This window comes from Eucalyptus grandis, chromosome 9 (genome assembly GCF_016545825.1).
Source record: "Eucalyptus grandis isolate ANBG69807.140 chromosome 9, ASM1654582v1, whole genome shotgun sequence".
NCBI classification, from domain to species: domain Eukaryota; kingdom Viridiplantae; phylum Streptophyta; class Magnoliopsida; order Myrtales; family Myrtaceae; genus Eucalyptus; species Eucalyptus grandis.
In genome coordinates, this window is record NC_052620.1 from 18,656,784 (window position 1) to 18,684,147 (window position 27,364).

Here is a 27,364-nt window from a genome sequence, read left to right on the forward strand (position 1 = left end):
ACCACGAACCGTCTCATCTAACTTCGAAAATAGCTCCTTTTGACCACACATGTGATTGCTGCACCCAGTATCAAGATACCAAATTTTTGTGTCCATGGTACTTGAGTCATCCATTTGGCATGCTAACACCACGCCTTCATTTGCATCGACAGCGTGCACATATTCTGGCTGCTCTTGCCCCCTGTTTGCTCGACATTCGGATTTGTAATGTCCGAATTTGTTACTGATTAAAACACTTGACTTTTGATTTTTCACGTGTTTGATATCTTTTAGTGGAATTCAGATTTCCACCTCTACCTCGGGCACCACCACGACCTCCACGACCTCGGCCACCATGATGACCTCCTCGATTTGATTGAGTGACCCGACTCTGCGGTGTGCTTGCTCGAATTCGAACTGATAGACTTCTGGTTCATTCTTTGCTCATGCGAACATAATGAACCCATCAACCTCTCCAACGTCATGGTTGATATATCTTGGCCTTCTTCGATCGCCGCAACCACGTAGTCAAATCTTTCAGTCAAAGACCTCAAGATTTTTTCTACGACTCGTACATCTTGGAGCTCTTCACCATTAACCCTCAGTTGGTTAACGATGGTTTGTACACGATCAAAGTAAGCCGAGATAGATTCTGAGTTATTCATGCGTAAAGACTCAAAATCTCCTCGAAGTGTTTGGAGCCGCACTCGCCTGACACGATCATCACCTTTGTAGGATTTTTGCAATATATCCCACGCTTCTTTCGCTGTCTCCGCACTCGATATTTTTTCAAATATCGTCTCCTCCACGGCTTAAAAGATTGCATATAATGCTTTCTGATCTTTCTTTCGAGATTCCACCAACGCTTCTTTCTCCTTCTTCCTCAAAGCATTGAATTCTTCAGCATAAGCTACTTCGGTGTAGCCGTTCTCCACCAGGTTCCACAAATCTTGGGACATGAATAGAACCTTCATCTGGACGGACCAGTTGTTGTAATTTTTTCCATTCAACTTTGGAAGTTGCAACTGAACAGAACTAGTGGATGCCATTGCTAGCTCTGATACCAATTGTTGGAACCAAAAGGACTTGGAGGGAGAGAGTACACACACAAAGAGAGATTATATTACACAATATGCCTTTGTAAAGGCTTAAGAGAGTACACACACTAACTTTGCTAAGCTTAAACTCTCTCTAAAATCTCCTCTCTCACTCACAAAAAGAAAACTAACGTAACCCTATATCAATAAGCACTTCACCGCCTGGACTTCAAACATGCAAGAGTTGAAGTTGAACTTTTCTTCTTGGCAGTCAAAAATTGTGGGCTGCGTTTCCTTCACGTGCAAGTTGCAAGCCACAAGATCACCTTCCTCCGTACTTCTTGAGATCTCCAGCAGCTAGTATAATAATATTTTATTGTGTGCCCAAGATACTTGTACTTTCTTCATGATTTTTCTTCTCTGGCGGCTTAGAAAGACGTGGTGCTGTAGCACACGTTTCTTTGACGGTTTACAAACCGACTAACTCTTGCTTTCACACACATAGCCAAAAAACAATTAAAAGACAAATAAGATAATCAAAACACAAAACCAATTTTACTATTTTCTAACAAGCCTGGCATCACACTTGCTATCGGCTGTTGCTGACTTTGTATCAAGGGGTAGAGCCATCCCTTGATCTGAAAAATAGTGACAACTTTGATGAAAGTGGAAAATCTCTCCAACAACAACTATTGCTCTTCAATGAATTTGGTTTTTCAGTTCCATAATTTACCTGCTAAATCAATTTCATAATCCGACCCAAAAAAAAAAAATCGTTTGATATTGCGCAGTGCACCAAAACAAGAAAAGACTTCAATCGAAGTCAAATTAAGCAACAACACGAAACTTCAAAATGCCCACACCATGCCATCTTAACCACTGATTTATTGGCTAATTAACAGATCAATTTAATTGGGAAGCTCATCTCTCAAGTTATTGAGGATTTGCTTTGTCTACAGGCTTTTATGTTGGAGTGTTTTTCATCATTAATAATACTCATCTTCCGACAAAAATGACAATAAAAAAGGACAAATTCTAACTCTCTGCTAACTATCTCTCTCATGAAACCTCTTGTCTCTGGGCAACTCCCTCTTGTGTACCTCTAATGAGACTAGACCAAAGCCTCGGATCGAGTTAGTGATGTGCATAGTTAAAGCAAAGCAGCTCTCTTGGGTTTTTCTCATGAGAACCTTCTGATGCTTAACTGAGTAAAGAATTAAAAATCATAAAATACGAGAAAAGACAAGAAGAGAGGAACATCCGGGGAGGCAGGAGAGAGAGAGAGAGAGAGAGAGAGAGAACATTCTTAGCTGGGTTGGTCTACCCCTTGCTATTTATAATTGTCCGAGGCCCCTGACCGACACCTGAGCCCTTCCTAGTTCTCTGGGCTGACGCAGATGGCATCTCTCTCCAATTCCGGCTGCGTTTTCTGGGCTTATTGGGCCCAAGGTCCAAATGTTTGAAATGCTCTCTTTCTCCTTGGCCATATCATTTCCTCATCAATTGGACCATAGAACGTATTGATATTCTTTATTTAATAGCGGGAAAACAACACATATAACTCATGAATTATGGCTCAATATGTAATGGGATCTCTAAAATTTTGATTTGTTCAATGTAATCCCTGAACTTTTACCAACTGTGCAATATTGTCCATAAAAATTTAGTTTGTTCAACGTGATACATGAACTTATGATACATATTCAATCTAGCCCCTATAGTCCATAAACTAATTTGAAAATGTATCAAAAGTACAAGAATTATATTAAACAAATTAAAAGTTCATAAAAATCATTGCAAATTGGGTTATAGTTTAATGATCACATTAAACGAATTAAATGTTTATGAATCACATATTCAAGGAATATTTGTGTTATTATTCCTCTAATGGCATCGATCTGTAACTAGTGTAAAAACTTATCATCTCTCTATTCACATCTAATCTCCAATGGAAGGTTGGAAGACACACCTTGTCACGTGATATGCGTAGAAAACCATGCAAGTAGATTAACTTGAACCAGATCAAAGGCGGGGGGAAACGAAAAGGAACGAAATTGCGAAAAGAAGGCACATCCAAAAGCCTGTCATCAGCAAGAGGAAAATTAAAGTACAGCACATACTCTAATTCCACCTTCAGAATAGAGTGCCTTAGCATTATCTTTAAAAGTAACAATAGATATACTATTATTCTACCTACTAGCGCTTCAACAATGACACCCCCCCCCCGCGGCGGAAAAAAAAAAAAAAAAAACCTGGGTGGAGTTTGAAAGCGAAAAAATCCAACGGCACATTAATTCCAACGATTTCAACCAAATTAATCTTTAGGAATGAGTTTCTCCATTAGAGGCCATACTCTAGACATTAATTCCAATGGCACTACTTCTGGCATGGGGGTTGCTTTGCCTTCGGTCATGCCAATCTCCTCTTCATTTGCTCTTTCCCAATCAAAGCACTGAATCAATAAAGCCCAATGTTAATCCCATGACCCGTTGAGCCAAGGATGTGCCGGGACATGCCCTCCGTCCTAACTCAAACGGTAGTATTATCTTTTGGCATTTTTCGCCGTCACCACCCTCAAGTCTCTTGGGCTTGGAGGTCGGGTCCTCCCATGCATTCGCCAGCACTATGGTACCATGTGGCACAAGGTACTCCCCTATGGTGCAATCAGCTGATGACTCGCACGGAACGACAAGTGAGACTGATATGCTTAGGCATAATGTCTCGAAAATGATGCATTGAAGGTAAGACAGCCTTGAAACATCCAATTCCTCCATCAAGTGGTCATGGCCAATAACCTAATCGATCTCTGCTCAGGCCTTTTCCAACTTATCGGGGTTATTTAGTAAATCGGTCATGGTCCATTCTAACATAACAGATGATGTGTCTGTTCCTACCACTAACATGGCTTACATATGTAGGTAAAGTTATTTTCTGTACCGATTTTGTGGATCCGAGAGAATATAAGACTTCAGAAATCATTCTCCGTATTTACACTAGACTATCTGTTGGGTTTTGGATATGGACCGTCCATTATGGGCTTGATTTTGTGTGTGCAATTTCCCAATCTAAGTAGGAGTGAAATTTTTATTTACAGATTGTACTGACTATCCTCCCCGGATGCTATTGTTATGTAAACATTTGCACTTCAAAAATGGTTAGTTTTAATTTTTTTTTTTTTTTAAATGACAGTAAATAGTGCCTCGATATCAACTAAACTAGCACACAACCACCTCTTCATGATCAGTTAAGCTTAGTTTATCTTATAATCTCCCGGAATAAAATATATACATTTGATTAGTTTTTTCAGAAATTTTTCTTTTTAACTAGTGGCACTGCTTGTGGTGTAGGTCCATTCTAATGTTCCAAATTATAGTAGCAAATTCAGGGCAGCCAGAATAGAAGAGAGCCAAGAAGCCAAGACTTACGATGACGAGCCCTTTGATCATCAAGTGCGAGTAGTTCTCCGGCTCAGACTCTTGCAGACGCAAAAGATGGCTGATCACACTGTCCGCCAACTTCCGATCGCCCTTCCTTCTCCTGTGCTCGTCAACTAAACCCCGAATGAACGTATCGACCCTCTTCCCTAGTTCTGCGGACGTCTTCTTTATCCCCCTGGGATCGATCCACTTCAATATGGGCAAGAAATCACCCAAATAGCTCGCGCCGTTGTTCCAATGAATCTGCTTGATCAGCTCCCTGGATTGCCTCGCCTTGGCTTCATCGACGCTCATGCCTTCCCCGCAATACCGCTTCCCCGAGATCATCCTCGTGATGACGTTGAACGTCAGTTCCGTGAAGAGGCTCTTCAGCTCGACCCTCCGCCAACCCGTTCCTAGCCAACCAGAGAATCAACCATTCGGCCTTGTCCCTCCGTATGCGCGAGAGGATGTTGAAGCGATGCGTGGAGAGGCCTTCAATGGTGGCGATCTTGCAGAGGTTGTGTCATTTGGCCCTATGGGGCAGGAGGATGAGCGCGCTATTGTCATAGGAAAGGTGCTTGCCGATCGATGAACAGCCTGGGGCAGTTGGCAAGCACAAAATCGTTCTTGGCGAAGCACTCCTCAGCCAGCGGCCGATACGACGCCACTACGAAGTGGCAGACTCCGAACCAGACGGACGTGATCGGGCCATACAAGGGGAATTTGAAGAGATGGAGGTGGCCGATGATGGGGAGAGAAGGAGGGGCCTGGCGGGAGGTTCTTGGGTTTTCTTGTTAGGAAGGAGTAGAGAATGATCAGAGAGAGCAAAGAGACGATGATCGCTTAGAGAGTGGCGTCTGCCATTTTTCTCTTCTTTTGCTCCGTGCTGGGAATTATTTGTGGATGTTGGTCATATCGCGAGAGGTAAACTTTTGACTCAAATTTGTCTGTGTTAGGACGGTTATTTGCGAATGTCTATAAATATAAATATGGAAAAAATATATCTGGTCGCGTTCGTATCCGATTTGCATTGAGCTCTTTGGCCTTTCGCCGGATCAACCTGTCCCGGAGCAAACTTGATGATGAAAAGTCAAAAAAAAAAAAAAAAAAAAAAAAAAAACGGGGAGCTTGAAGATCACCTGGAATATGCCAGAAGCTCGTAATCTTCTGGTGCACTCAACCGTTCTTTTATCTATTTATTTAGTTATTTAGTTAGTTAGTTAGTTACCTATTTATTTATTAAAAAAAAAATAGTCGAAACTCATGTGCGCGATGCCAAGTCCAATCCTCTGTTTAATGGGGCTATCCAAATTCATGTACGCGATGCCAAGTCCAATTCTATGTCTTAATTATTATTATTTTTTGACAACTTAAGTGCTTTAATGATGAAAATTTAAACACTGGATGTCTATTCTGAGCTCCAACTTGATTTTTTTAATAATAAAACTCTCGACATGGATAATTTTCAATTGATGGGCAAACTTGTCCCTCTAGATTGATTTGAAAATGGAGCTCCTAATCCTTGAGTGTTCTCTTCGAAGCTTGACAGTGTAAAAGAAAAAAAGGTTCTCAAAAAATCAAGGAGTGCCGAGAACCCAAGTGCCAAAACTTGGAAACACCTAAGTGCTAAAACTTGGAAATGTTACAATTAAATACCAAAATCAAAGAATTAATGAACACTTAAGTACCAACGGTGAAAATTTATGGGCAAACTACGGACATAGCATTTTTTAGTGAGATTTTTTACTGATTTCTTTTTTAAAAATATTATCCACGTGACGTTGATATAATTAGATAAGCTAAAAACGACATCATTTCGGCCCCAAATTTGATAATATGAATATTAATTAAATAAAATTATTATTATTATTATTATTTAAAAAAAAAAAAAAAGATGTAAGGGCCTCCACAACCCTTGCCATTGCCTTCCCACCGTCACCGGAAAGGGTCGGCAACGGTGGGCGACAGTGGGGCGAGGATTGGCCGGGTCACCGAGCCCCAGCTAGTGGCCGAGGACCCTAGCCGATCGTAGGCGAGGGCCTGCAGGCGCTCCCCAAATTTGGGGCAAGGGGTCGCTGTCCTCTCTTAGACCCAACGAGGGTCGTTGGCCCTTGCTTAAAGGGCCAACGGCTGCCGCTAGCTGTGGTGGGGCTGGGCCACCCATGGGGTACTTTTGCCAAAAATCAAGCAAGCATTCTCAAGATACAGTGGTGATCAAGCATATCATAAAGAGGCAAGAACAAGCATGCGTGCGATCAAGAAGGCATTCCCTTAGGCGTGCCCAAAGGCCACTTCGTCGTGTACGTCGACGATCATAGAAGCAAGTTGAGGACTTACAGTGGAATCTCTCCTCCCGCCACATCTCAAAATCCCTAATTTTTTTTTTATTACAGCCCTAACTTTTGTAATAATAAGGCCGAAACAACCGCATTTCTTTATGTTTTTTGCTAGTTGGACTCTTCCAACGGTGGCCGATTTATAGTAACTTAAAGTTACGTTGGTACTGAAATGGTTGGGTTTTTTTTTTTTACCTCATCAAAGTGGCACTCAAGTGTTTAAAGAAAAGTTATAATACTTAAGTAAATAACGTATGAAAGTTATGATACTTGTGGTGTCTTTTTTCTCGTTAGTTACTCTTTCATTGAACTGCTAATTGGTTTTATCACATTATCACATGCTAGCTAGAATAAAGCAATCGAATGTGCTTCTTCACTATGTGAAATTGCTAAGGCACTTCATGATCACGATATGCTTCTGAATGAAAATAAGTAAATAAAAACGTTGGCCAAACTTTTGACTCCTATATTTGTCCAATACGAAAATCCATATTCCAATGTTTTTGGAAATTCTTACTCCCATGGACCATTCGGGTTTATATAAGTCGGACGCCTGATTCATGGAACTGAACGATGTTGCATAAAGCAAGATTCAATTCTTCCAATTTCAACCATTGAAATTAAGTGACAATTAATTACTTGATCAGTCTTGTTTAAATTTATAAGCTTAAAAAATTCAATTACCAAAATATTTTCTTTATTTTCCCTATTCCAAGTCTAATGTACTTCAAACAAGTGGGCTTACTGAAGGATGCAAGGGCAGCATCCAAATTTTAATTACTAAGTGCATATTCTTTGTTAATTTATCCTTAATTCCAATTTAATTTCACATTTGTGCTCTTATTGGATTAGAATATATAATTCCAATATATTTCCACATTTCTTGCCAAATTTGGCATGACAATAACTCACATTAACTTCAATTCTGTCATGACGTTTGTATCTGCACTTACAAAAGTATTTGATTGCTTTAAGCTGGAACAAATCTCAATTGCCAATCATTATGTTGATAAGAGGTAAGGATTATAAAGGATTGCCCGTTGATTATCAAGCAAAAGCTTCGTAAACATAAACTGTAGGACCACATGCCCGTATTCCATGTGCACACTAAATACATTGTAGGTCTCTTGTAGATGAATTGTCAGCCTCATATCCTCGGTCAGACTCTATACAATGTAGATGAGAGTGCCATCTTGAAAACTCTTCTAACACGCAACTAGGATTAGCAGCCTAATGCAGGAGAGAGATAGGCATGACTTAGCAGCTAAAGTAAAACATGTATTGAATCCATTTACACAAGAAACTGGCACAACTAAGGATGGACAATTCTGAGTTCCATCCAAATTCCACTTGGAACCTGAAACTACTAGTCGAAACAGGTTCTGTAATTTTTGGAACATGAAACCTATCCCGCATTTCCAAGAACCGGAACCCACCTTGTTACAAGTTCCTAGGTCATATCTAAAGTCTACCCAAATTTCACATGTATTGTTAATTGAATGATTACTATGAATTATTACTTTTAATGATCACAATTTGCTACAATCCATTGATCACAACTCATAGTTAGACAAATGAAAAATATGGAACATTAACAAAGTAAAGTTTCAATCATGGATATCGTCGGAACTAGAAACTCATTATAGTATTTTCAAATTACACACTTATTGAGATGTTATGGAATGCCGCAAGATTGTGACAACATAGAACAAGAAAAAAAAAAACAAAGACTTGTTCTATGTGTTAGGTTCTACATTTAGAATCTACCTGTCAAAATAAGTTCTCCAAATTTTGGTATCTGAAACTTATCATGTATATTGTAGAACTTGGAACTGGACCAATTTTCAAGGGTCCAATTCTCAGGTTCTTTGTTTTGCCCTGAAACCATACTTGCCCCTAGGCGTAACCATGACGTGGAGCATCGTTGCTCATCATAAACTCAACCTTGTAAGCGAGAGAGGAGTTGACAGCACAGAGAACCAACACTAACGAGACAAAACAAATCACAAAATATTAATGAGAAAGGTATTCATGGTTAAGTTCACCTAGCGTGTACGGCTGGGTGGAGTCAGTACTTCCCTGTAGCAGAAATCAGCTGAATGTTAAAAGGAAGCAGTGAAAACCTTTGCGCGAGATCCCTAGGAAACATCGACTAAAAAACAAGCAGTACATGCTGTACTCTTCGAAGCTATCTTTCACAGATCGGTATTTGTATCTCAAGCTTCTCCCGTTTCTTACCTTTGCAACACGCTGGCATAAATTTATAGCTCTTCCCTTTGAGAAGTTTCTGTAGAACAACAGTCTGCAATATCATCAGAACGAGAAGAAATTTCTGCAAATGATTTTGAAGTCCATTTAACCAAATGCCCTTTAAGGAATATTTAAAAAAAAAAAAAATTATGACCGAGGGACCGTTGGAGATCACCTTTCAAGGATCACACGACCCTCCGGTGCTCGGTAGCACCGGTGGAGCCTCGCCGCAAGCCATTATTTAGACATAAACCCTCAGGGAGCGGGGCGATGAGGTAGTGAAGCCCAATCATCACGGCTACCTACGGGTGGGTGGAAAATTTAATTTTATAGCAGCGAAAATCAATATTAAAAAGGTTGATGACTAATGCATAGAATCTGCTGCATTCAGTTCAATAATTGAGTAGTGATTATGGAAAAAGATAATATTCTATACATTATCAATGAAAAGTACATGAAGAGTTAAAAGATAACTATTTAAAGTGACAAAATATATATTACAATCAATCCAGAACAATTGAGGTAAATATACTTAATCTCTTAATTATATCTCTAACATCCCTTCAAACTCTAGGTGATTTAAGATAGGTTAACTTGAATTTGAAGAAAATATTTAGAAAATGCCTAGGTGGATATGTCTTGATGAAGATATGGGCATTTTGTTCGACGAATGAAGTGGAGACAAGTCAAACACTTAGCCAGCAGCAGAGAGTTTGGCGACGGTGTTCATTTTTCAAAACAATTGCCAAAGTGTGTCAGACTAGCATTGAAATGCAGCGAGCTCAATAGATCGGAGAGGCAGCAGCACATGAGGCTACGTCCATTGATTGTCTACAAAGAAATCTCAGGATTTTGCTTTTCGGGGGGCGACAAATCTGGTGGTGGTGTATATTTTCTAAACAAGAAGCAAAAGAGTCTCGAATGGCAACTGAAATTGTAGATTTCGTGGAGAAACAAGAGCCATGTGGCCTATGCGTTGTGACAACCACAGTGGAGAAACCACGGGAATTACAAAAAAGAAGTTATAAACATATTACACATGTCTCAATTCAGTCCTAAACTTATCAATTATGTCAATTAAGTCATAAACTTTTGGACAATTTGCCAATTTGATTCTAAACTTTTCAATTATGTCAATTTAGTCCTAAACCTTTTAATGATTTGCCAAATTTAGTCATTCCTATCAATTTTAACTAGAAGACTCTAATGTGGCAATCTAATCAATGTACCGTCTTTTGTGGTTTTTTTCTTTTTTCTTTTTTCTGTCTTTTTCCAACTCTTGGCTGGCAAGGTCAACGACCATAGGCGAGAACCTCCACGCCCTCACCAACCAAAGGCAAGGGCATTAGCCTTTGCCTCCAAGTGAGAGTCATGGTTGGCAACATCCATGCCTTCGCTTACCAAGATTTAGAAAAAAAAAAAAAAAAAAAAAGAAGAAAATTATACAAAAATAAAAAGAATAAAAGAATAAAAAACTAACAAAAAATTAAAAAAATTGCAAAACATTGTCTATATTAGTGCTGGTCTTGCCATGTAGGATAGCTAACCCTAACTAAACTACCGCATCAAGGTTTTTGGACAAAATTGATTGAAAGAACTAAATTGACAAATCAACAAAAGGTTTAGAATTAAATTGGCACAATTAAAAGGTTTAAGATTGAATTGATTAATTATCAAAATGTTTATGATTGAATTAGCCAAATTTAAAGTTTTAGGACTAGATTAGTACAAGCTTAATAAATTTAAAACTTTCTTGGTAATTTTCCCAAGAAACACATGTCGATGTGGCTGGTGTTATTTCTGTGCACTTCCTCATAAAACAACAAGGCGCTGATATCAAATTAAAAATTGTGATGATAGGAAAAAAGAAAAACCTCTAATACAAAGTTAAAAATTATGACAATAGAAAGATATAATATCATGTACATTTTCATATAAAAAGTAGATGAGCCTATTTATAGATTTTATAGGATGATTATCTAAAATAGCAAATATCGATTACAATCAATTAGGACCAATCAAGGAAAATATATAGAATTTACTTTATCTCTCTAACAATATGGTCTAATAAGCATTAAAATATGTATTACCAGTGCTTGTCAATTAATTTAAGAGATTGCAAATGTTTTAGGTTCGATTATAGCAACAAAGAGAGAGTTGAATTCATTGAAGATTTTGCAAAAAAATTTCGTGCACATGCAAAATTTAAAACTTACACAAACTATAGACTTTCAAACTTCAACATACAATCAATTACAGCGGTTTTGTTTTGTTGGTACCTACTCCATTCTTCCAACTCCGGCAGCCCGGTCACGCCTCCTCCACTCTTCAGTGTTGAAGTTGATTCTCCTGTAGTTCACCTTCTACAAGACTGCTTCCTCTATTAATACCCCCACATCAGTGTTAGTGTTCCCACACCCTCCACTAATCCCACAGTGCATTTACAAATCCCTTTGTCAAATTTTTATTTATGAAATCACAGTTCTCTATTTGTAGATCAAACAGCTTGTGTGATCACTTACAATGATAACGGTTGGTCTATCTCACAATCACCCAGATGTACACAAATGAGTATATTTTTAGAGAAAATTTTAAAGAAAGATCCCGACTCTTAGAGTAAAATCACAAATTTGAAGCTCTTGAGATTAAGTGTATCTGCAAGTTCACGTACTTGCAGCAATTCCATCAACTCTTTTCACAGTTTCGCTTCTCGTACTTATAGATTTCTAAATCTGAACATATGAAACTTGAATCAATTTAAATTGCATCATCTGGGCTTCTTTATTTTTCAACCTGACAGTTGAAAAGATGCGAGACTCTCTCTCTCTACGCTGGTAGAGCTCTCTCTCCTTCCATGGAGTCCTTCTCTATCCCCAATGGGTGATAGCTTCCCCAAACCCTAATCCCAAAAACCCTAACTCTTCTCTTCCATTTGTGAAGACCCCATCGAAAACCCATATCATATGACCCCTCAGCCACCCTAAACTGCAAGCCCAAGAGATCAAAACCCAACAAAACCCTAAATGATGAATAGCACCGTCCGTTCTCCTCATCTTCGATCTGTGCTCATTTCTCGGATGTTGGAAGAAACAATGAGTTGATTTCCATAGCGAGCGATCATCCAAGACCTTGCCCCGAGCTCCCTTCAATTGCGAACAACGTTCTCCTCCAAACCAGGTACGAAACCCCTGTGCTCAGATCCTGCAAAATAAGTTGAACAATGGAGAATGAGGAAGAAAAACAGCTTCGTGTTACAGCTCTGTGTAGGAGTCTGGGTCACTTATGGTCCGAAAAAGATGTTACTGTAAGAGAGGAAGTCCCCATTGATAAAATCACAGAGTGTCAACATACCCTATTTGGGAAACTACTATCGCACCTGAATGTTAACTTTCAAGCTTTCTGTACAACGATGAAGAAGGCCTGGAAAGTCAACACAGTTCTCATCACCCAAAAAGAACCTGGGTTTTTCTCCTTCATGTTTGAATCAGATGAAGACAAAGAGAGAGTGCTAAACACGGGTCCCTGGTTCTTTTCAAGTAACTTACTGGTGTTGAAGCAGTGTGTACCTGATATTCCCGAACATTGCTATGATTTCTCCAGGTACGACTTCTGGATTCACATTCTTGGTTTGCCTCCGGGGTGGATTCTAGAGGAAGTTTATGCTGATGTGACTGGCAAAATAGGCAAAGTAAAGGAAATTCAGCTAGAATTACAAGACAAGTCCTTCACTAAACCTGGGAAAGTACGTGTTGAATTAGACTTATCAACCCCCTTAAAAATTGGGATACTAGTGCAGATGGGTTGCCAAAAAGATGTGGGTTGAATTCAAGTACGAACGCCTTCCCCATTATTGCTATTCCTGCAGTAGGTTGGGGCATTTTGCTGCCAACTGCAAAGAAATACCCTACGAACAGTCAGAATGGGCAGCAAACAAAGTGGGGAAATATGGATCGTGGCTCAAAGCAGAGGCAAGAGAGAAAAGTCCACACTAGGAAGCATTCTATGGAACGGTCAAACCAATCCCAGAGACTGAGGAATACGTACTTGAAACTCCTCTTCAGTCTAACCTTGAGATTGTGGGAGGCCCTGGAGTTACAACTGGACCTAATGGAAGCAAAAAAAGGGCAGAAAATCCATCAGAAGATGAAAACAGAGCAGCAGACATGTGCACCACAGCAGACAAGTCAGCCAAAGGAAAGCAACCCTTATATTTATTAGATTCACATGAAGTAGAACACCATGACACAGGGGATTCCACTAGATAGGGGCCAAAGCTTACTCGAGCAAAAAAGCAGAAGAAGAACGAGGATTTAAGGGTGCAACTGATAGAAGACATGGAGTTTCTAGATACTCCAATTCAGATGATGACAGAGGGGAATGATTGGGCTTTGGTGGCTAGCCCTAATAAACCATCAGCAACATCATGAGAATTCTAAGTTGGAACTGTCAGGGGCTAGGCAACCATCTGACGTTCTAAGAGTTTAGAGCCTTAGTGGCTCTGGAAAGACCCACTGTGGTATTCTTGATGGAAACTAAAAATAAAGAAGTTATGGTGGAAAATGTAAGAAGGAGACTTAACTTTCAGCAGTCTTATTTGGTACAGCCAACAGGAATTGCAGGTGGACTCGCGCTCCCGTGAAACGAAGAGATTCAGGTGAAAGTGAGGTGCAGTTCAAACTATTTTATTGATATGGAATGTGATGACCCCCGAAGTGGCAAATTAATGAGGATAACATCCCTTCATGCTCCAACAAGCTACCAAGATCGACTTCAACTATGGCAACAATTAAGAGGTTTTCATGTAGCTAATCGCTTACCGTGGCTTTGTATGGGCGATTTTAACGACACCCTCTATACTTGGGAGAAGGAAGGCAAACGGGAGACTGATTACTACCGTATGTCAGCTTTTAGAGACATGCTTAATGATTGCTCACTTATGGAGATTGACAGCAAAGGCTGTATGTTTACATGGTCTAACAATAAAGAAGGGGTAGATTTAGTAAAAAAGCGTTTAGACAGAGGAGTTCGCACAATGGAATGGCACATTACCTTCACGTCTGCTGAAATCTATGCTTTACCAGCTGTAGGGTCGGACCATAGTCCCCTCCTCCTCTTTTTATATCCTGGTCTCGGCAAAAGGAAAAAGGAATTTAGATTCGAAACTTACTGGTTAGATGAGGAGGATTGTAGAGATATAGTAAAAAAAGCTTGGGCTAAACCCCATCTCGAAAGTAGAAGCTTACCACAAAAACTCTAGCAAGTAACAGAGGAGCTACTGGAATGGAGCAAAAAAAAGTTTTCCAATGCTTCTATTCAAATTAAAGAGCTCAAGCAGCGCCATATGGAGATCACAAACTGCCACCCTACAACATCCACTAAAGCAGAAATTCAGTTGATCAAGGCGAAAATTGATCATCTATGGAGGCAAGAGGAGATTTATTGGGGACTACGTTCTCGTATCACATGGCTTAAATGGGGTGATAAAAATACGAAATTTTTCCATGCAACTACAATTTAGAGGAGACAAAGGAATAGACTTACCATGCTGAAGACTGATGAACAGCACTGGACCAGGGATCCCAACGCAATTAAGCAGCACGTCACGGCTTACTTCCGAGCTCTCTATCAATCGGCGGGTCCAAGGAACCTTCAGCCCATCTTAAATCACTACCCAAAAGTAGTAACAACGGAGATCAATCAGTTCTTGATGGCTGATATTACTAAGGAGGAGGTCAAAGAAGCTGTCTTCCAACTTGGTTCCCTAAAGGCCCCAGGACCGGATGGTCTAAGTGGGCAATTATATTAGCATTTTTGGGAAGAAATTAAATCGGATGTCATGAATATGGTCCAGCAATTCTTTCAGTCAGGTCAGTTTGATTCCACTATTAACCAAACTTTCATTGTCCTCATACCAAAAATTAAAAATCCAGAACATATCAGCAAATTTCGATCAATCAGCCTATGCAATTTCAACTACAAAATCATCTCAAAGATCCTAGCCAATCGCTTGAAACAGTGGCTACCACAGATCATTTCACAAGAACAAAGTGCTTTTGTACATGGACGTCAAATCCAAGACAACATTATCATTGTTCAAGAAATGTTGCATCAAATGAGGATCAAAAAGAGGAAACGAAAATTCCAGGCCATTTTGAAACTTGACATGCAAAAAGCATATGATAAAGTGGAGTAAGACTTTCTGAGTATGAGTATGTTGAAGATGGGATTTTCAGATCAATGGGTTAATTTGATTATGCAGTGCGTTACTTCAGCCTCCCTAAACGTGAAAGTTAATGGAGAGCAAACATAGTTTTTTCGGCCTACACGTGGTATACAACAAGGCGACCCCCTATCCCCCTACTTGTTTATTGTGATGGCAAATGTACTCTCATGGATGATACACAACGCCCTAGCAAATGGCAGCATTAAAGGGGTAAAGCTAAACAGGTATTGCCCCACCCTAACCCATCTATTGTTTGCTGATGACGCCGTTTTCTTTATGGATGGGTCAGTTCGAGAATGCCAGAGCTTGGTAGCTATACTAAATCAATACTGTTATGCGACGGGCCAAGCAATTAGCTTAAACAAGTCAGGAATGTTCTTCAGCAATGGTTGTCCACAGGATCTAAAAAGGAATATGACTCATGCAATGCAGTGCCAACTATTGACAGAACTGGGAAATACCCAGGGCTACCATCAGACTGGGGAAAAACCAAAAAAGACATGTTCGCATGGATTTTGGCAAGAGTAAATATGAAATTGGCAATGTGGAAAGAGAAATACCTGTCGAAAGCTGGGAAAGAGATTCTGGTCAAAACAGTGGCGCAAGCCTTGCTGCAATACGCCATGACCATCTTCAAGATCCCTGTATCCATTTGCAGAGCAATTGAGAAACGAATTGCAGCATTCTGGTGGAGGCAAAACGATGCAAAGAACATCATGCATTGGAAAAACTGGGAGACTCTAAAAAGCAAAAAAGATCGAGGAGGGTTAGGTTTTAAAGATTTAATTTCTTTTAATATAGCTATGTTGGGAAAACAGGCCTTGTGACTGTCCCAATCCCCCTCAGCCTTATGGAGCCAACTACTGAAAAGACTATACTTTCCTCAAAGAGACCTTTGGAAAGCAAACAGAGGACCCTGCCCTTCTTGGGGCTGGCAAAGTGTTCTTATGGGACGAGATGCTATACTACCAGATTTAAAGTGGATCGTGGGTGACGAGAAATCCATTCATATCCATCAAGATCATTGGCTATCACAAGGAATTCTTGGGGGACCAAAAAACAGAGACAACCCTCATCTATTGGTTGATTTAATCGATCAAGAAAGGAAAGAATGGAATGAGCCCATGTTAAACCAATTATTCGAACATAAGACAGTCAATGAGATTCTCGCTATTCCTATCGCGCATCAACAGAAAGCTGACAAATTGATCTAGACAAGTAACCATAGCGGACAATACACAATAAAGAGTGGCTATAATAGGGTCACTGATGCTTCCTTACCGCAGGACCGAAGCAGGGCCTCCTCCTCCTACCAGCCCCCTCATAGCCTATGGACAAAACTATGGCATATGTCAATCCCCCCTAAACTGAGAATATTTTTATGGAGTCTCTATCAAGACGCTTTACCAACCAAAGAAAAGCTACACTAGAGGAAAATTTTACCTAACCCGTTATGTCCCCTCTGTTCCAAATACCCTGAGACCGTTGAGCACATATTCCTTCACTGCAAACAAGTCCAGAAAATCTAGTCAGACCCCCAGCTAAACATAAGTCACATCACAACCTCGGCTACTAGAATGGACAAATGGGTGGCGGAATACCTCCTAGCCAAGATGCAAGCCTCAGATCCGGAACTGGTTGTCAAGGTCCTCTGGCAAATTTGGAAAAATAGAAACAACTTCATCTTCTGGAAGACCCACGGCCAACCTCAAGCACTAATCGACATAGCCCTAGCACAGAATGGCGCCTCTCAGAGATGGATATCGAGGAACTCCTCAAGATTCAAGGACAACGAACACTCACCCGTAACCTGGAAAGCACCGCAAACGCCAGATCTGAAATTGAATGTCGACAGCTCATGGACAGCCCCCGATTCAGCCAGCTCAGTTGTTGGTCTTCTTCGCGACTCCAACGGAAGCGTGATCGATGGGTTTGCCAAAGAGGTTCACGTGGCCTCCCCTTTGCAGGCAGAAACCCTAGCCCTGTTTCATGGGTTGAAGATGCTGGAAGAGTCGAAGATGATGCACGTGGGGCAAACTCAAGAACTGAACCGAAGACTTACTTGCGAAAGTGATAGTCGAAAGCTAGTTGACTTCATCTTGGGCCACGAGGAAGCGTCTTGGGCCGTCCAACTTCAGGTACAGGAGTGCAAAAACATCCTGGCCTAGTTACCTTCAGCAACAGTATCCTTTTGTCCGAGAGAAGCAAATCAAGCGATCGATTGGGTAGCAAAGGCATTCCGCAAAAAACCCTCCTTCCAATTGGCGCGAACCACCTGCCCCTTTGATGTCTATATTATGTTATGACTCCAACTTATCTTGTAAAGCTCGATGTGTTTAATGAAAGTATGGTATGCTATTTTCGACCCAAAAAAAAAAAATTGCATCGATCTTGATTTTTATTTTTATTTTTATCATGTAGCCGTTACTCCAAGAAATCACTCCAGACCCGCCTGTATATAATCTTCTATATTTTGTGGTAAATCTGGCAGTCTTTGATTAGCAATCAAGCAAATAAATCACGAAATACCTCGCCAAAATTGGGTGTGCTATTGTGCGTCGAATATCAGAATAATATCCATGAGTTGAGTCTTAAAAATTTGAATTTTACAAGCTTGATTAATATTTGGAAACTTTCAAATACGTTTTTGTGCAACATTAATTTGGCACATTTATCTTCTGCATTTTTTTACCTTCAAACAGTATCACTATTATGTTGTGTGCATGGGTGTTTCTTTCCTTTTTCAATAACCATCAGATCAGTATATCATTAAGATGTGAATGTCTTCACTTCTAGGTTTAGATAACACTATATCATGTGTTTGAATATTTAAGTTTTTAGAATAATTGATAGTAATCCTATCAAAATCTCACTTAATATCATAATTATAGGTCTTGAATTCGAATCTTTTCAAGCCTCATTTGCCTTCCCACAGGCGCATGACAAAAATTTTATTTCTCTATTTCTTTATTTTTTTGTTCTCCTAAACAGGTTTGTTGCAATTGGTAATCTAATATCATTTTTCTATTTTTAAAACAAATTTCTATTCCATAACTAGATTTGGAATAGAAATAAAAATAAAATTTTTAGCTTTTATTTATTTATTTCTAGAACAAAAGTAAAAAATGAAAATTCTTCTCATCGTTCACTCTCGTCACTACCTACCGCCCACCCGCTACCCATGGGACGCCAAACGCCCGTCGCTGACCATCAGACACCGACCATCAGACGCCACCACTAGTTGTCGGATGTCAGCTGCTATCGCTAATCGCTAGTCACTAGGCCGATGTCCGGCCACTGGGCTGCCACCGGATGCTAGCCGTCAGCCCCCACCCTCTCTAAAAATAGAAATTTTATTTTGATATCAAACGAATTTCTGTTACAAGAACATAAAATTTGAGTCGTTATCAAACTCGTTTCTTTGCTTAGAAACTTGTCTAATTTATAGAAATTGATTTCTGTTTCATAAATTTTGTCATGTGCATCATAAATTTTTACACTTAGTACTAGACAAAAGACTAGACCAAACAAAAAGGGAAATGTTAAAATATTTAAATAATAAATCACGCATTTAACTAACAATTTAAGTTTAAGGATCGAGCATAATAAATTATGGCAAAACAACCCCGCCCCGCCCCCACACCACCCACCACCCCCCCCCGACGGGGGCGCCGGGCGAAAAACCCAATTTATTATGGCAAAACCATGTCTTTCCTATTGAATGTCTATGCATTTAAGTATCTAAGTATGTGAAAATGTTCATTCCGATATGCACGGATTAAAAGTGCTCACCGGAACTACGTGCATAAGAATCAGAGTACGTAAATATTTAAGGATCAGAGCATAATAAATTTTATTTGTAGAGCATAAGCAAGAGCATATAAAATCGTATCAGAGCAAATGCTATATGAGAGCAAGTACACGACAGAACATATAGCAAAGTTTCACATCACCAAATCCATGCTTTTTCCACTCGACCAAAAAAATTCTTCCAGTATCCACACTATTTCTCTGCCTTTTCATGAACACGAAGAAACGTTTAAAAATAAATAGATAATGAAGAGCCCACTTTATTCATAACCGGACCATTACAAAGGATGAGCAGTAGCAGCACAACACACTCCTGAATGGCAAAATTTGCACGAGATCCCTATTCTTGTATGATTCACAGAACATCAGAGAACAATCATCAAACATCGCTTCCTTTTTCTTTTCTTAGATTTAAACGAAGGGATTTAATTACATCAGAATCATCAGGGATATGAATGGGCTCAACAGGCATGTGACTTGGCTAGGACCAGAAAGTTGGACTTTGTCACGATTGACTTTGGAAAGAGACTCCTAGAAGCTCATTGACCAAAGTGTCTTGGGAAGCCTTCGTGTGTATGATATCATTGTCCAGCCTCACTCCATAGTTCTTGATGCTTCCCTCAGTACTCTGCAACCCATTATAAGTTTCGATTGCTTTCTTGATTCCCATTTCCTAGATTCTCCAGTTTTGGCATCACTTTCCACATCCAGTCTGTAATGGTTGGCTTGAGATTTAGTCAACATTGACTAGTCCCAAAAAGAGAGAGAGAGAGAGAGAGAGAGAGAGAGAGAGAGAGAAGAAAGTGGACTGTCTTTGTAAAAAGAAAAGGAGCGCACGTACAAGAAAGGGAAAGAGGAGAAAAATAAGACAAGAGAGAACGGAAAGGGAAATGCTTTGTCGCGTACATGCCAAGGGCGACTCGCCAAGCCAGGTTAACTTGGTTTCGCAACACTCGGTAATGATTCAAGCCCTTTGTTCATCTAATCAGAGTAATTTCAAAGATTAGGGCATAAATTCAAAGTTATGTGAATTTTGAGCTGGGGGGGGTCCCATTTTAGAGTAGATAAGCTAAGAAATTACATGGAAATGGTAGATTAGGACATTATGGCGCCGTGGGGCTCAGTGAAAATCAATTTGAGGTAAAGCCTTAGTTAGAGCAAAATTTTAAAATTTCGTGTGCGAGCTTCGCCAGATAATATTGCATGTGAGTCATTTTGTCAATGATTAATCTTAGTTTAGTCAATTCACGGTTGATGTAGCGTATTACTTGATTTCAATGTTGATTTTTTGCTTATTTAATAGGACGCAAGAGATATAGATTAGATATATTATGAGTCATGAAATTACATTTTTGTTCCATAAAATTGTGGTAGATTTTATAGTTATATATCCTAAAATGTAGAAGATCGCATTCCTTATGGATAGATTTTTGAAGAATTTAGACGTACTTAATAATCTCTTGTCGTTGTGCAATTCGACCTGACGGACGGCGCTTTACATAAATAGAATAAATCCACGTAAGTTTTACGTAAGTCCCAGATAAGACGGCCAATGTTTATCTAGTTATATAATATAAGTTTCTGGATATGCATGCATAAGTTCTTACTTGACCGAACATCCATCTTCTTTTCTTATCTATTTCTTTGGCCTTTTATGGCCTTCATTAAACTTGTTTCTGCATGGATTTTTTTTTTTCATTTTTCTTTTCTTTTTTTGGTTACGTGGGATAAACTTTCTGATTGGGTGTCTAAATCTATCAACATTGCAAGTAATTGCAATTTTTTAACGTGAACCATACGTCTAGAATCTGCATGGAAATCTTAGTTCCATCGTAGGTGACGTGGCGCCATTAGCAAGCGTGAGCAAAGACTTCGTGGTCCTCTTCATGACCTCTTACATAACGGCGTGGTGCGATTATTTACAAGCATAAAGAATTTATTGGATTATTGATGGTGGTGGAGGATTTGTTGTATTCTCCGTTTATTTTATGTTGAGTTGATAAGTTAAACGAAGTGAGACGAAATAGAAAATTGAACCGACGGCTTACTATGTCATGATTAGCACACCTATTTTTTCAAGTTTGTCTAGCAAATACGGTTTTCAATGGAACCAGCTTTAGCTTTCAGACTGAATAAAATTCGAAGAGGTTTGACTCATTTCTGTCTTGCCCCAATCCAGTAAAGCCCAATATATGTTAGGAAATATATTCTATATACATTTGCTAGCCAGTATTCCAACATATTAGAGCTTTTTAAAAAAGAACGAATGTAAACCTTCCGCGGTCAATTAAGGAGTTAAGCGCTTGACTGAACATAGCATACCTCATGCTCAAAATCACCACTTTTTTCCTAGTCAGAGGTTACCTTGAGGGCCACTTCAGTTTCTCAGTAAGTGAATTTTTACCCAATGCATGTCGGCGAGGTGGTTTGCGAGCATCTATGGCTATTATTCAAGTTGAAAAGTCGGATTTCTGTTGCGTTATGAGAAAATCATACAGAAGAGTTTCAATTGAATTTGTATGATTTTCTAACATTGAATTTGTCACATTAAAAAAATTAAATTATAGTACATTCAGTCCTAAACCATTTACAAGAACCAATAGAGTCTTTAACTTTTTAATTGAACTAATGTAACACGCAACACGACATGATACAACAAGCCGATACGTCATTTCTCAAAAAATAGAGAATTCCAACATGTTGGAACTGTTATATATTATATGTATATTTCATGTATAAATAATAAATTATTATTTTTATGATTATTTCAATCAAATTAATCTTATTCAAATTCACAAATAAATAAATAATAATAAAATCATATAATAAATTTACACTAAAAACATTAATCCACCATTTATTAATATCATTCATTGCTTCAATTTGACAAATTCAACTCCATTTCAATAAATCCATAAAACTTGGAAAGAAAAAAAAAGTAATTCACATTCTAGACTTGCGTGTTAGACGTGTCAAAATAAAAATTAAAAAAAAAAACTTAAGGGTAAATTGTGTATCACGGAAAGTGAGAGTCAAAAAAGAAGAAAAGAAAATATTATGTTTTTCTTCTTCCATAATTTTTTATTTTTTTTATTTTTTTATTTTTTTACATATATATTTTGACCCTTCATTTATTGAAAATTTTTAAAATTGACCTCGCATATTAACTCGCATGTCAAAATTCCGACTCAAGTGTCAAAGAGTATTAAAAAAATTGACCAGATGTTGGATTTACCAACACATGTTAACCAAGTGTTGAAGAGTGTTGAAGAGTGTTGAAGAGTGTTCGAGAGTATCGGACACATGTCGAAATGTCCAACACGACACAAAAGCTCTTGGACAGTGTCGATGCTTCCTAAAGGGTGGGGAGTGATCACTGGAGCAAGATAACTCAAATAAGGTTCGACTCCTAGCATTTTTTTAGGATTAATAGGGGCAAGAATAGACTGAACCACACCTAAAATAAGGGGAGTACCGAGTATCATTGAGCAATATGGACAACAATGACGAGAATCTTAATGGCTTTAATACAAGAATTTGTCATACCCAAGTTTTTCTACGGATGGCTGACGCCTTGTAATGTTATTCCCAAGTAAGATCCACCCTTGAAATGTTAACAACTTGTATTTTTACTAAGATTGCTAGGCCACAAAATCACTTGAAAAATGGTCTGCTCACCCAAAAGGGAGGGAGGACTAGGGTTGCTCGATCTGAAATTATGGAACAGAGTATTGTTAGGCCGCATGCTTTGGAACCTCATAAATTATGCATCCTCTTCCCTATTGGGTTCACAACACTAAATTTAGAGGTACTCCAATTATATAGCTCAACATGAAAGACAGTATGGCTTGGAGTTGGTGAGGTCTTCTTAAGTTGAGACTTCCTCTAGCTTCAATCATATCTAGCTCTAGGTACTATTGTAAAGAGATTTGTGATGAACTCAGACAAGCGGGACCAATTGTGGAGTGGCATAATCTAATTTGGACCAACAGTATTAGCAAACATAATTTTATCGGCTGGCTTTTTTTGTTGAGGTAGCCTCTCAATAGAGAGATCGTTTTATGAGGATGCCTTTAGTCGATCTCCGGTGCAATTTCTATATGACCCATTTAGAAGATAGAACACATTTATTTTTTCAGTGCAATTGGACCAAAAGTAGATGCCATGGTATCTTGGCACAACATGGGAATCATTATTTTGTGGGAGGATGAAATGATGAATTTCAATGAATGATCAGCTACTAAGGGCAAATACTTGGTGGTAAGGCCCCTCAACGTATCGTTCTTAGCAACAATATATTGCATGCGGATGGAATGCAACCACAAGCGTTTTCAAAACAAATCAAATAATATCCACATTATTTTGGCTAAAGTGTGCAAAATCCTTAGAGATAGAACTTCACTCTACAAAAATATTTCGCTCTTCTTCTTCCTGTCTCTCCATCCCTCCTTAAGTGACCATGGCGAAGGCAATGAGGTTCATCAATCAATGTTGCGACTGGATTTGACCGGGAGCGAGGACACTGGATTGGTTCCTCAGTTCTCGCGCAAGCACCGAGCTTTGGAGAGTGTGTTGTGGTTGTGAATAAATTCTCCTGCAAAGCGTGAAATCATCAACTTAAAAGGAATCTCCAATGCACTAGACAAGAGAGAGAGAGCATGCGAGAAGTTCGATTGGCACTGGTGATGAGCATGGATGCTCTGCTCCATTACGACCGAGGTTGCGGTGGCTAGCAGGGGTGATGTGACGGCAGCTGTTACTAATCGAAGTTGGTAGACGATCAAATTGATGGTAATAAAAACAAAACTTATAAGAAGAGATTGCATCTCTATTGAAAATATGTAGCGATCCAATTATCATCAGTCCGTGCATTGTGTTCTTGCTTCCCGCGGCAAGAAAGTCTCTTTCTCTCTCAATTGACCCTGAGGTCACTTAGCCTGACACAAAGGTATGAGGTTCATCAATGCTGGAGTGTTGATGACTTGCACCACGGTTATTTTTGCAACAAATGGTGTCGCGCAATGATGGGCTATGCCAATGATGGTATGAGGTTCATCAATTCGAGAAATTATTTTTTTAGATTTTCACCTGTTTAGTTCGCCGAAAATAATTAGTCAACCGAAACACTTTCCTATCAATAATATATTTATATATAAAAGGGCTTTGCATAACAATTTTTTGGCAATTGTAAGAATAGTAGCATATGTTGTAAGTCACAAATTTTTAAAAAAGTAGACTTCAGAACAATTTATAAATATTTATTATTTAATTTTTTTGGTGGTCCAAAACAGAGTGTTTATTTTCACGGTAAATTAAAAATTGTCACTTAATCATTTCTCAACATAAAATTATGAAAGTGAATTCCTAAATTTAAAAATGCAGAAACACTTTCCAAAATCGAGCAACTTATTAATTTTTTTTTTTCCAAAAACAGATTTGAAAAATGTTAGCACAAAAAAATTGAAAATTACAACTGCAACCCCAACCAAGCCATGACCCAGTCACCCAGCCTCTTTCTCCTCATCCGCCGCCTCAACCACCCTTGAAATAATCAACGCCCCGCCACCGCCACCGCCACAGCAATCCGCCTCTTCTCCATCCAAAATCCCCCTTCGCCTACAGAAAATACGAAAGCTCTCGCCCAAATCGTCCACGCCCGCCCCAAGCCATCCGCCGCCATTGCTAGCCCTAATTTGAAGATGGACAATGCTTTCTCTTCCTCTTCTTTGAAGCCCTCCAAAAGCCGAATCCTCACTTTGCAGGCCCTCGCACTCCCCGCTACACGAATCCCCCCCTGCTCACACCACTCATCAACCTCCATCTTCCACCTACATTCGACATCTTCCTCACTCCATTCCTTGCCCTCACCAAAAGCATTCTCTACCAACAATTAGCCTACAAAGCCGACACCTCGGTCTACACACGCATAGTGACCAAGATAGGGAGGGGGGGACACATCAATGACTCCAGCGGGCGAGAGGCTAGTGTCGAAGGCGGATGGAGGCGGGATGCTGATGACTTATGGCGGTGACGGTCGTGTGGCGACATGGCGGCAGGTGAGTGGCAGATCTCTGTGGCCTAGGTTGGGTTAGGAAAGAAGAGGGAACAAAACAAAGGAAAAAAAGGAAAGGAAAGGGAAAGCATAGAGCACATCTCAACGTGTCTTCCTAAAAATTCTACATCATTTTTTAAATGAGATCCAAACACGAGAAGATATTTTTGGTGACATATCACCAAATAAAATAAAACTAACCAATTTCCCTTAAAATGATTTTCGGAAAAGTATTTTATCTTATCATGGAGTTTCTCCCCAAACAAACACACCATCACTAAAACTTCATCATAAAAGAAAATATTTTTCATGAAAATTATTTCCAACGAAAATGGTTAGTTTCATTTCTTTAGTAGCTTAGGGAAGGTAATTCCTTTCTTACCAAAAGAAAAAGTTGTTTTACCTCAATATAAACTTAGGATCCACTTGTTTCACAAAAAACATTTTCCTAATTTTCCAATATTTAATTTGTTTAAGAAAATGAGTCAACTGAAAATGTTTTATTAGTCAATGGAAAAAGTTTTTCCCAAAACTTAAATTCAGGAAAATGATTTCCCCTTTGAAAGAACCAAAGGTTGGTGAGCTCGCAGCTCATTTGATCCTGACAAGGCTAAGCTTGCCAAAGGTTGGCAAGCTCGAGCTCCCATATGGCCGTTGCCAGCCAGTTGCAGCGAAGGAAGGGGAAAAGAAAAGGAAAAAGAAAAAGAAAAAGAAGACAGAAAATACAAAATACAAAATACAAAATAATTAAAAATTCTATTTTTATAACAAATAAATTAAAACATAAAATGAGGAAAAATTCAAATTACAAAATAATTAAAATTTAGATTTAAAAAATAAAAAATAAGAATATATTTTATTTTTCCTAAGATAAAGTCATTAGATTGAAATCATTTTCTAATGAGATCCATATATCAATAAACGTTTTCGATCATATATCACTAAATAAAGGAAAACTAACCGTATTTCTAAAAAAAGTTTTCTTGGAAAGCACTTTCCGTTGTTATTGAGTTTTTCGTAAAACAAGTGTACCTTCATTGTTTTCAATTTTTCATAGATTGATTAGTTTCCCACCTACATATAGGAAAGTCAGAAAATAATTTTCAAAAAATAATTTTTCTTCAAACAAACGAATCATTAGGCATTGAATTCATGTGCCCCTCTGAAAGGAAAGTTTTACCTCCTAAATCTTGAGCATACTGACTCACCGTGACGTTATCAAAAGTTATGCTGCACACCTAACTGGCAAGGATGGTGGCCCTACCAAACCCCTTTAGGTCCATGATTGGTTTCATACCTAAATGCTTTTGCATGAACTTACGTTTGTCTCCTAATATGAAAACAAAAAGGACTTCTAATGTATTATTGAAATTTGAACTGTGCACATCACAAATTACCTTGGGACGCCCAAGAAATATCATCTCATGAAAGCACCAAGTGCCGTTCGCACTCCAAACGCCATATATATATTTGCAACACCAAGTTCCACATCCAAAGCTTTTGTCTCCCTTGTGCCCAGAAAAGCACATAACCCTCCTCCAACACTCGCAAGAAGATTTCTCCACCATGAAAATTACAAACCAACCCTTCCTGATAACCTCCTTCTTGCTTCTCGTACTATTGATCTCGATTTTGCACGGAATAGAAGGTCGACCGTTCAAAGGCATGAAGTCCCAGAGATCTAGTGACAGCAAAAATGGAGGACTATTTGAGGGCGTGTCACTTCTAGAGATCGATAGGTCGGGGCCGAGCCCCGGCCAGGGGCACAAGAAAGCAAACTCTGTCCCTTTAGAAGGAATAAGGGACTCTGGTCCGAGCCCCGGCATCGGACATAAGGGCATTAGTAGCACAACGCGCCCTTGATGATGTGCCGACATTTAACCTCTATCTTCTCTTTTGATCGTTAACATCACCAACGCCATAGGACAAGCCGAAAGTTTCAGCAAACAAGAATCGTCGTCAAATCGATGATGAATTGTTCGTGCCGGTCCGATATCCAAAGACAGCCATTGAGATTCGCAAGTTGATGCATGAGAATCAATAGCGTGCGTTGTATTTTCTGTTTCCTCCAGAATTATTTCCTTAATTCATGCGTTTTGAGTTGTACATGGTTCTCTTTCTTTTCTCCATTCCCTTCTCATCCTTTGATGTATCTCTTTTGCATTTAATTAATTTTCTTGCATTGCTTTTGGTTCATTGGCTGGCCAAGCCAAATACTCTTTAAATGAGGTGTTTGTATTGTGTAAGAGTCATGCACT

General features: G+C 39.1%; 2 protein-coding genes across 3 annotated transcripts; one reads left to right on the plus strand and one right to left on the minus strand.

Annotated features, from left to right (window-relative positions):
• Nucleotides 1-1,005: 1,005 nt before the first annotated feature.
• On the minus strand, nt 1,006-5,429 carry LOC108955284 (cytochrome P450 81E8-like). 2 transcript variants are annotated; one of them, XM_039301611.1, is made up of 2 exons: nt 4,442-5,429; nt 1,006-1,654 (listed from the first exon to the last, which is right to left on the minus strand). In XM_039301611.1, the coding sequence occupies exons 1-2, from the start codon at nt 4,778-4,780 to the stop codon at nt 1,553-1,555; spliced, it is 441 nt and encodes a 146-aa protein (XP_039157545.1). In that variant the 5' UTR covers nt 4,781-5,429; the 3' UTR covers nt 1,006-1,552. The 2 variants fall into 2 exon arrangements, with proteins under 2 accessions (XP_039157545.1, XP_018718177.2); XM_018862632.2 differs by having other exon boundaries at nt 1,006-3,097.
• An 11,392-nt stretch (nt 5,430-16,821) lies between these two features.
• Nucleotides 16,822-17,412, plus strand: LOC104420367. Its single transcript, XM_010032222.2, has one exon. It carries the CDS (start codon nt 16,822-16,824, stop codon nt 17,410-17,412), a length of 591 nt encoding a protein of 196 aa, XP_010030524.2.
• The last annotated feature ends 9,952 nt before the right edge of the window (nt 17,413-27,364 follow it).

Coding starts and splice junctions, on each gene's coding strand:
- LOC108955284 (XM_018862632.2), bottom strand. CDS start 4,780: ATGATCTCGGGGAAGCGGTATTGCGGGGAAGGCATGAGCGTCGATGAA. Junction 3,098..4,441: donor TGATCAAAGGGCTCGTCATC/GTAAGTCTTGGC, acceptor TGCTGATGACAG/GCTTTTGGATGTGCCTTCTT.
- LOC104420367 (XM_010032222.2), top strand. CDS start 16,822: ATGGACAAATGGGTGGCGGAATACCTCCTAGCCAAGATGCAAGCCTCA.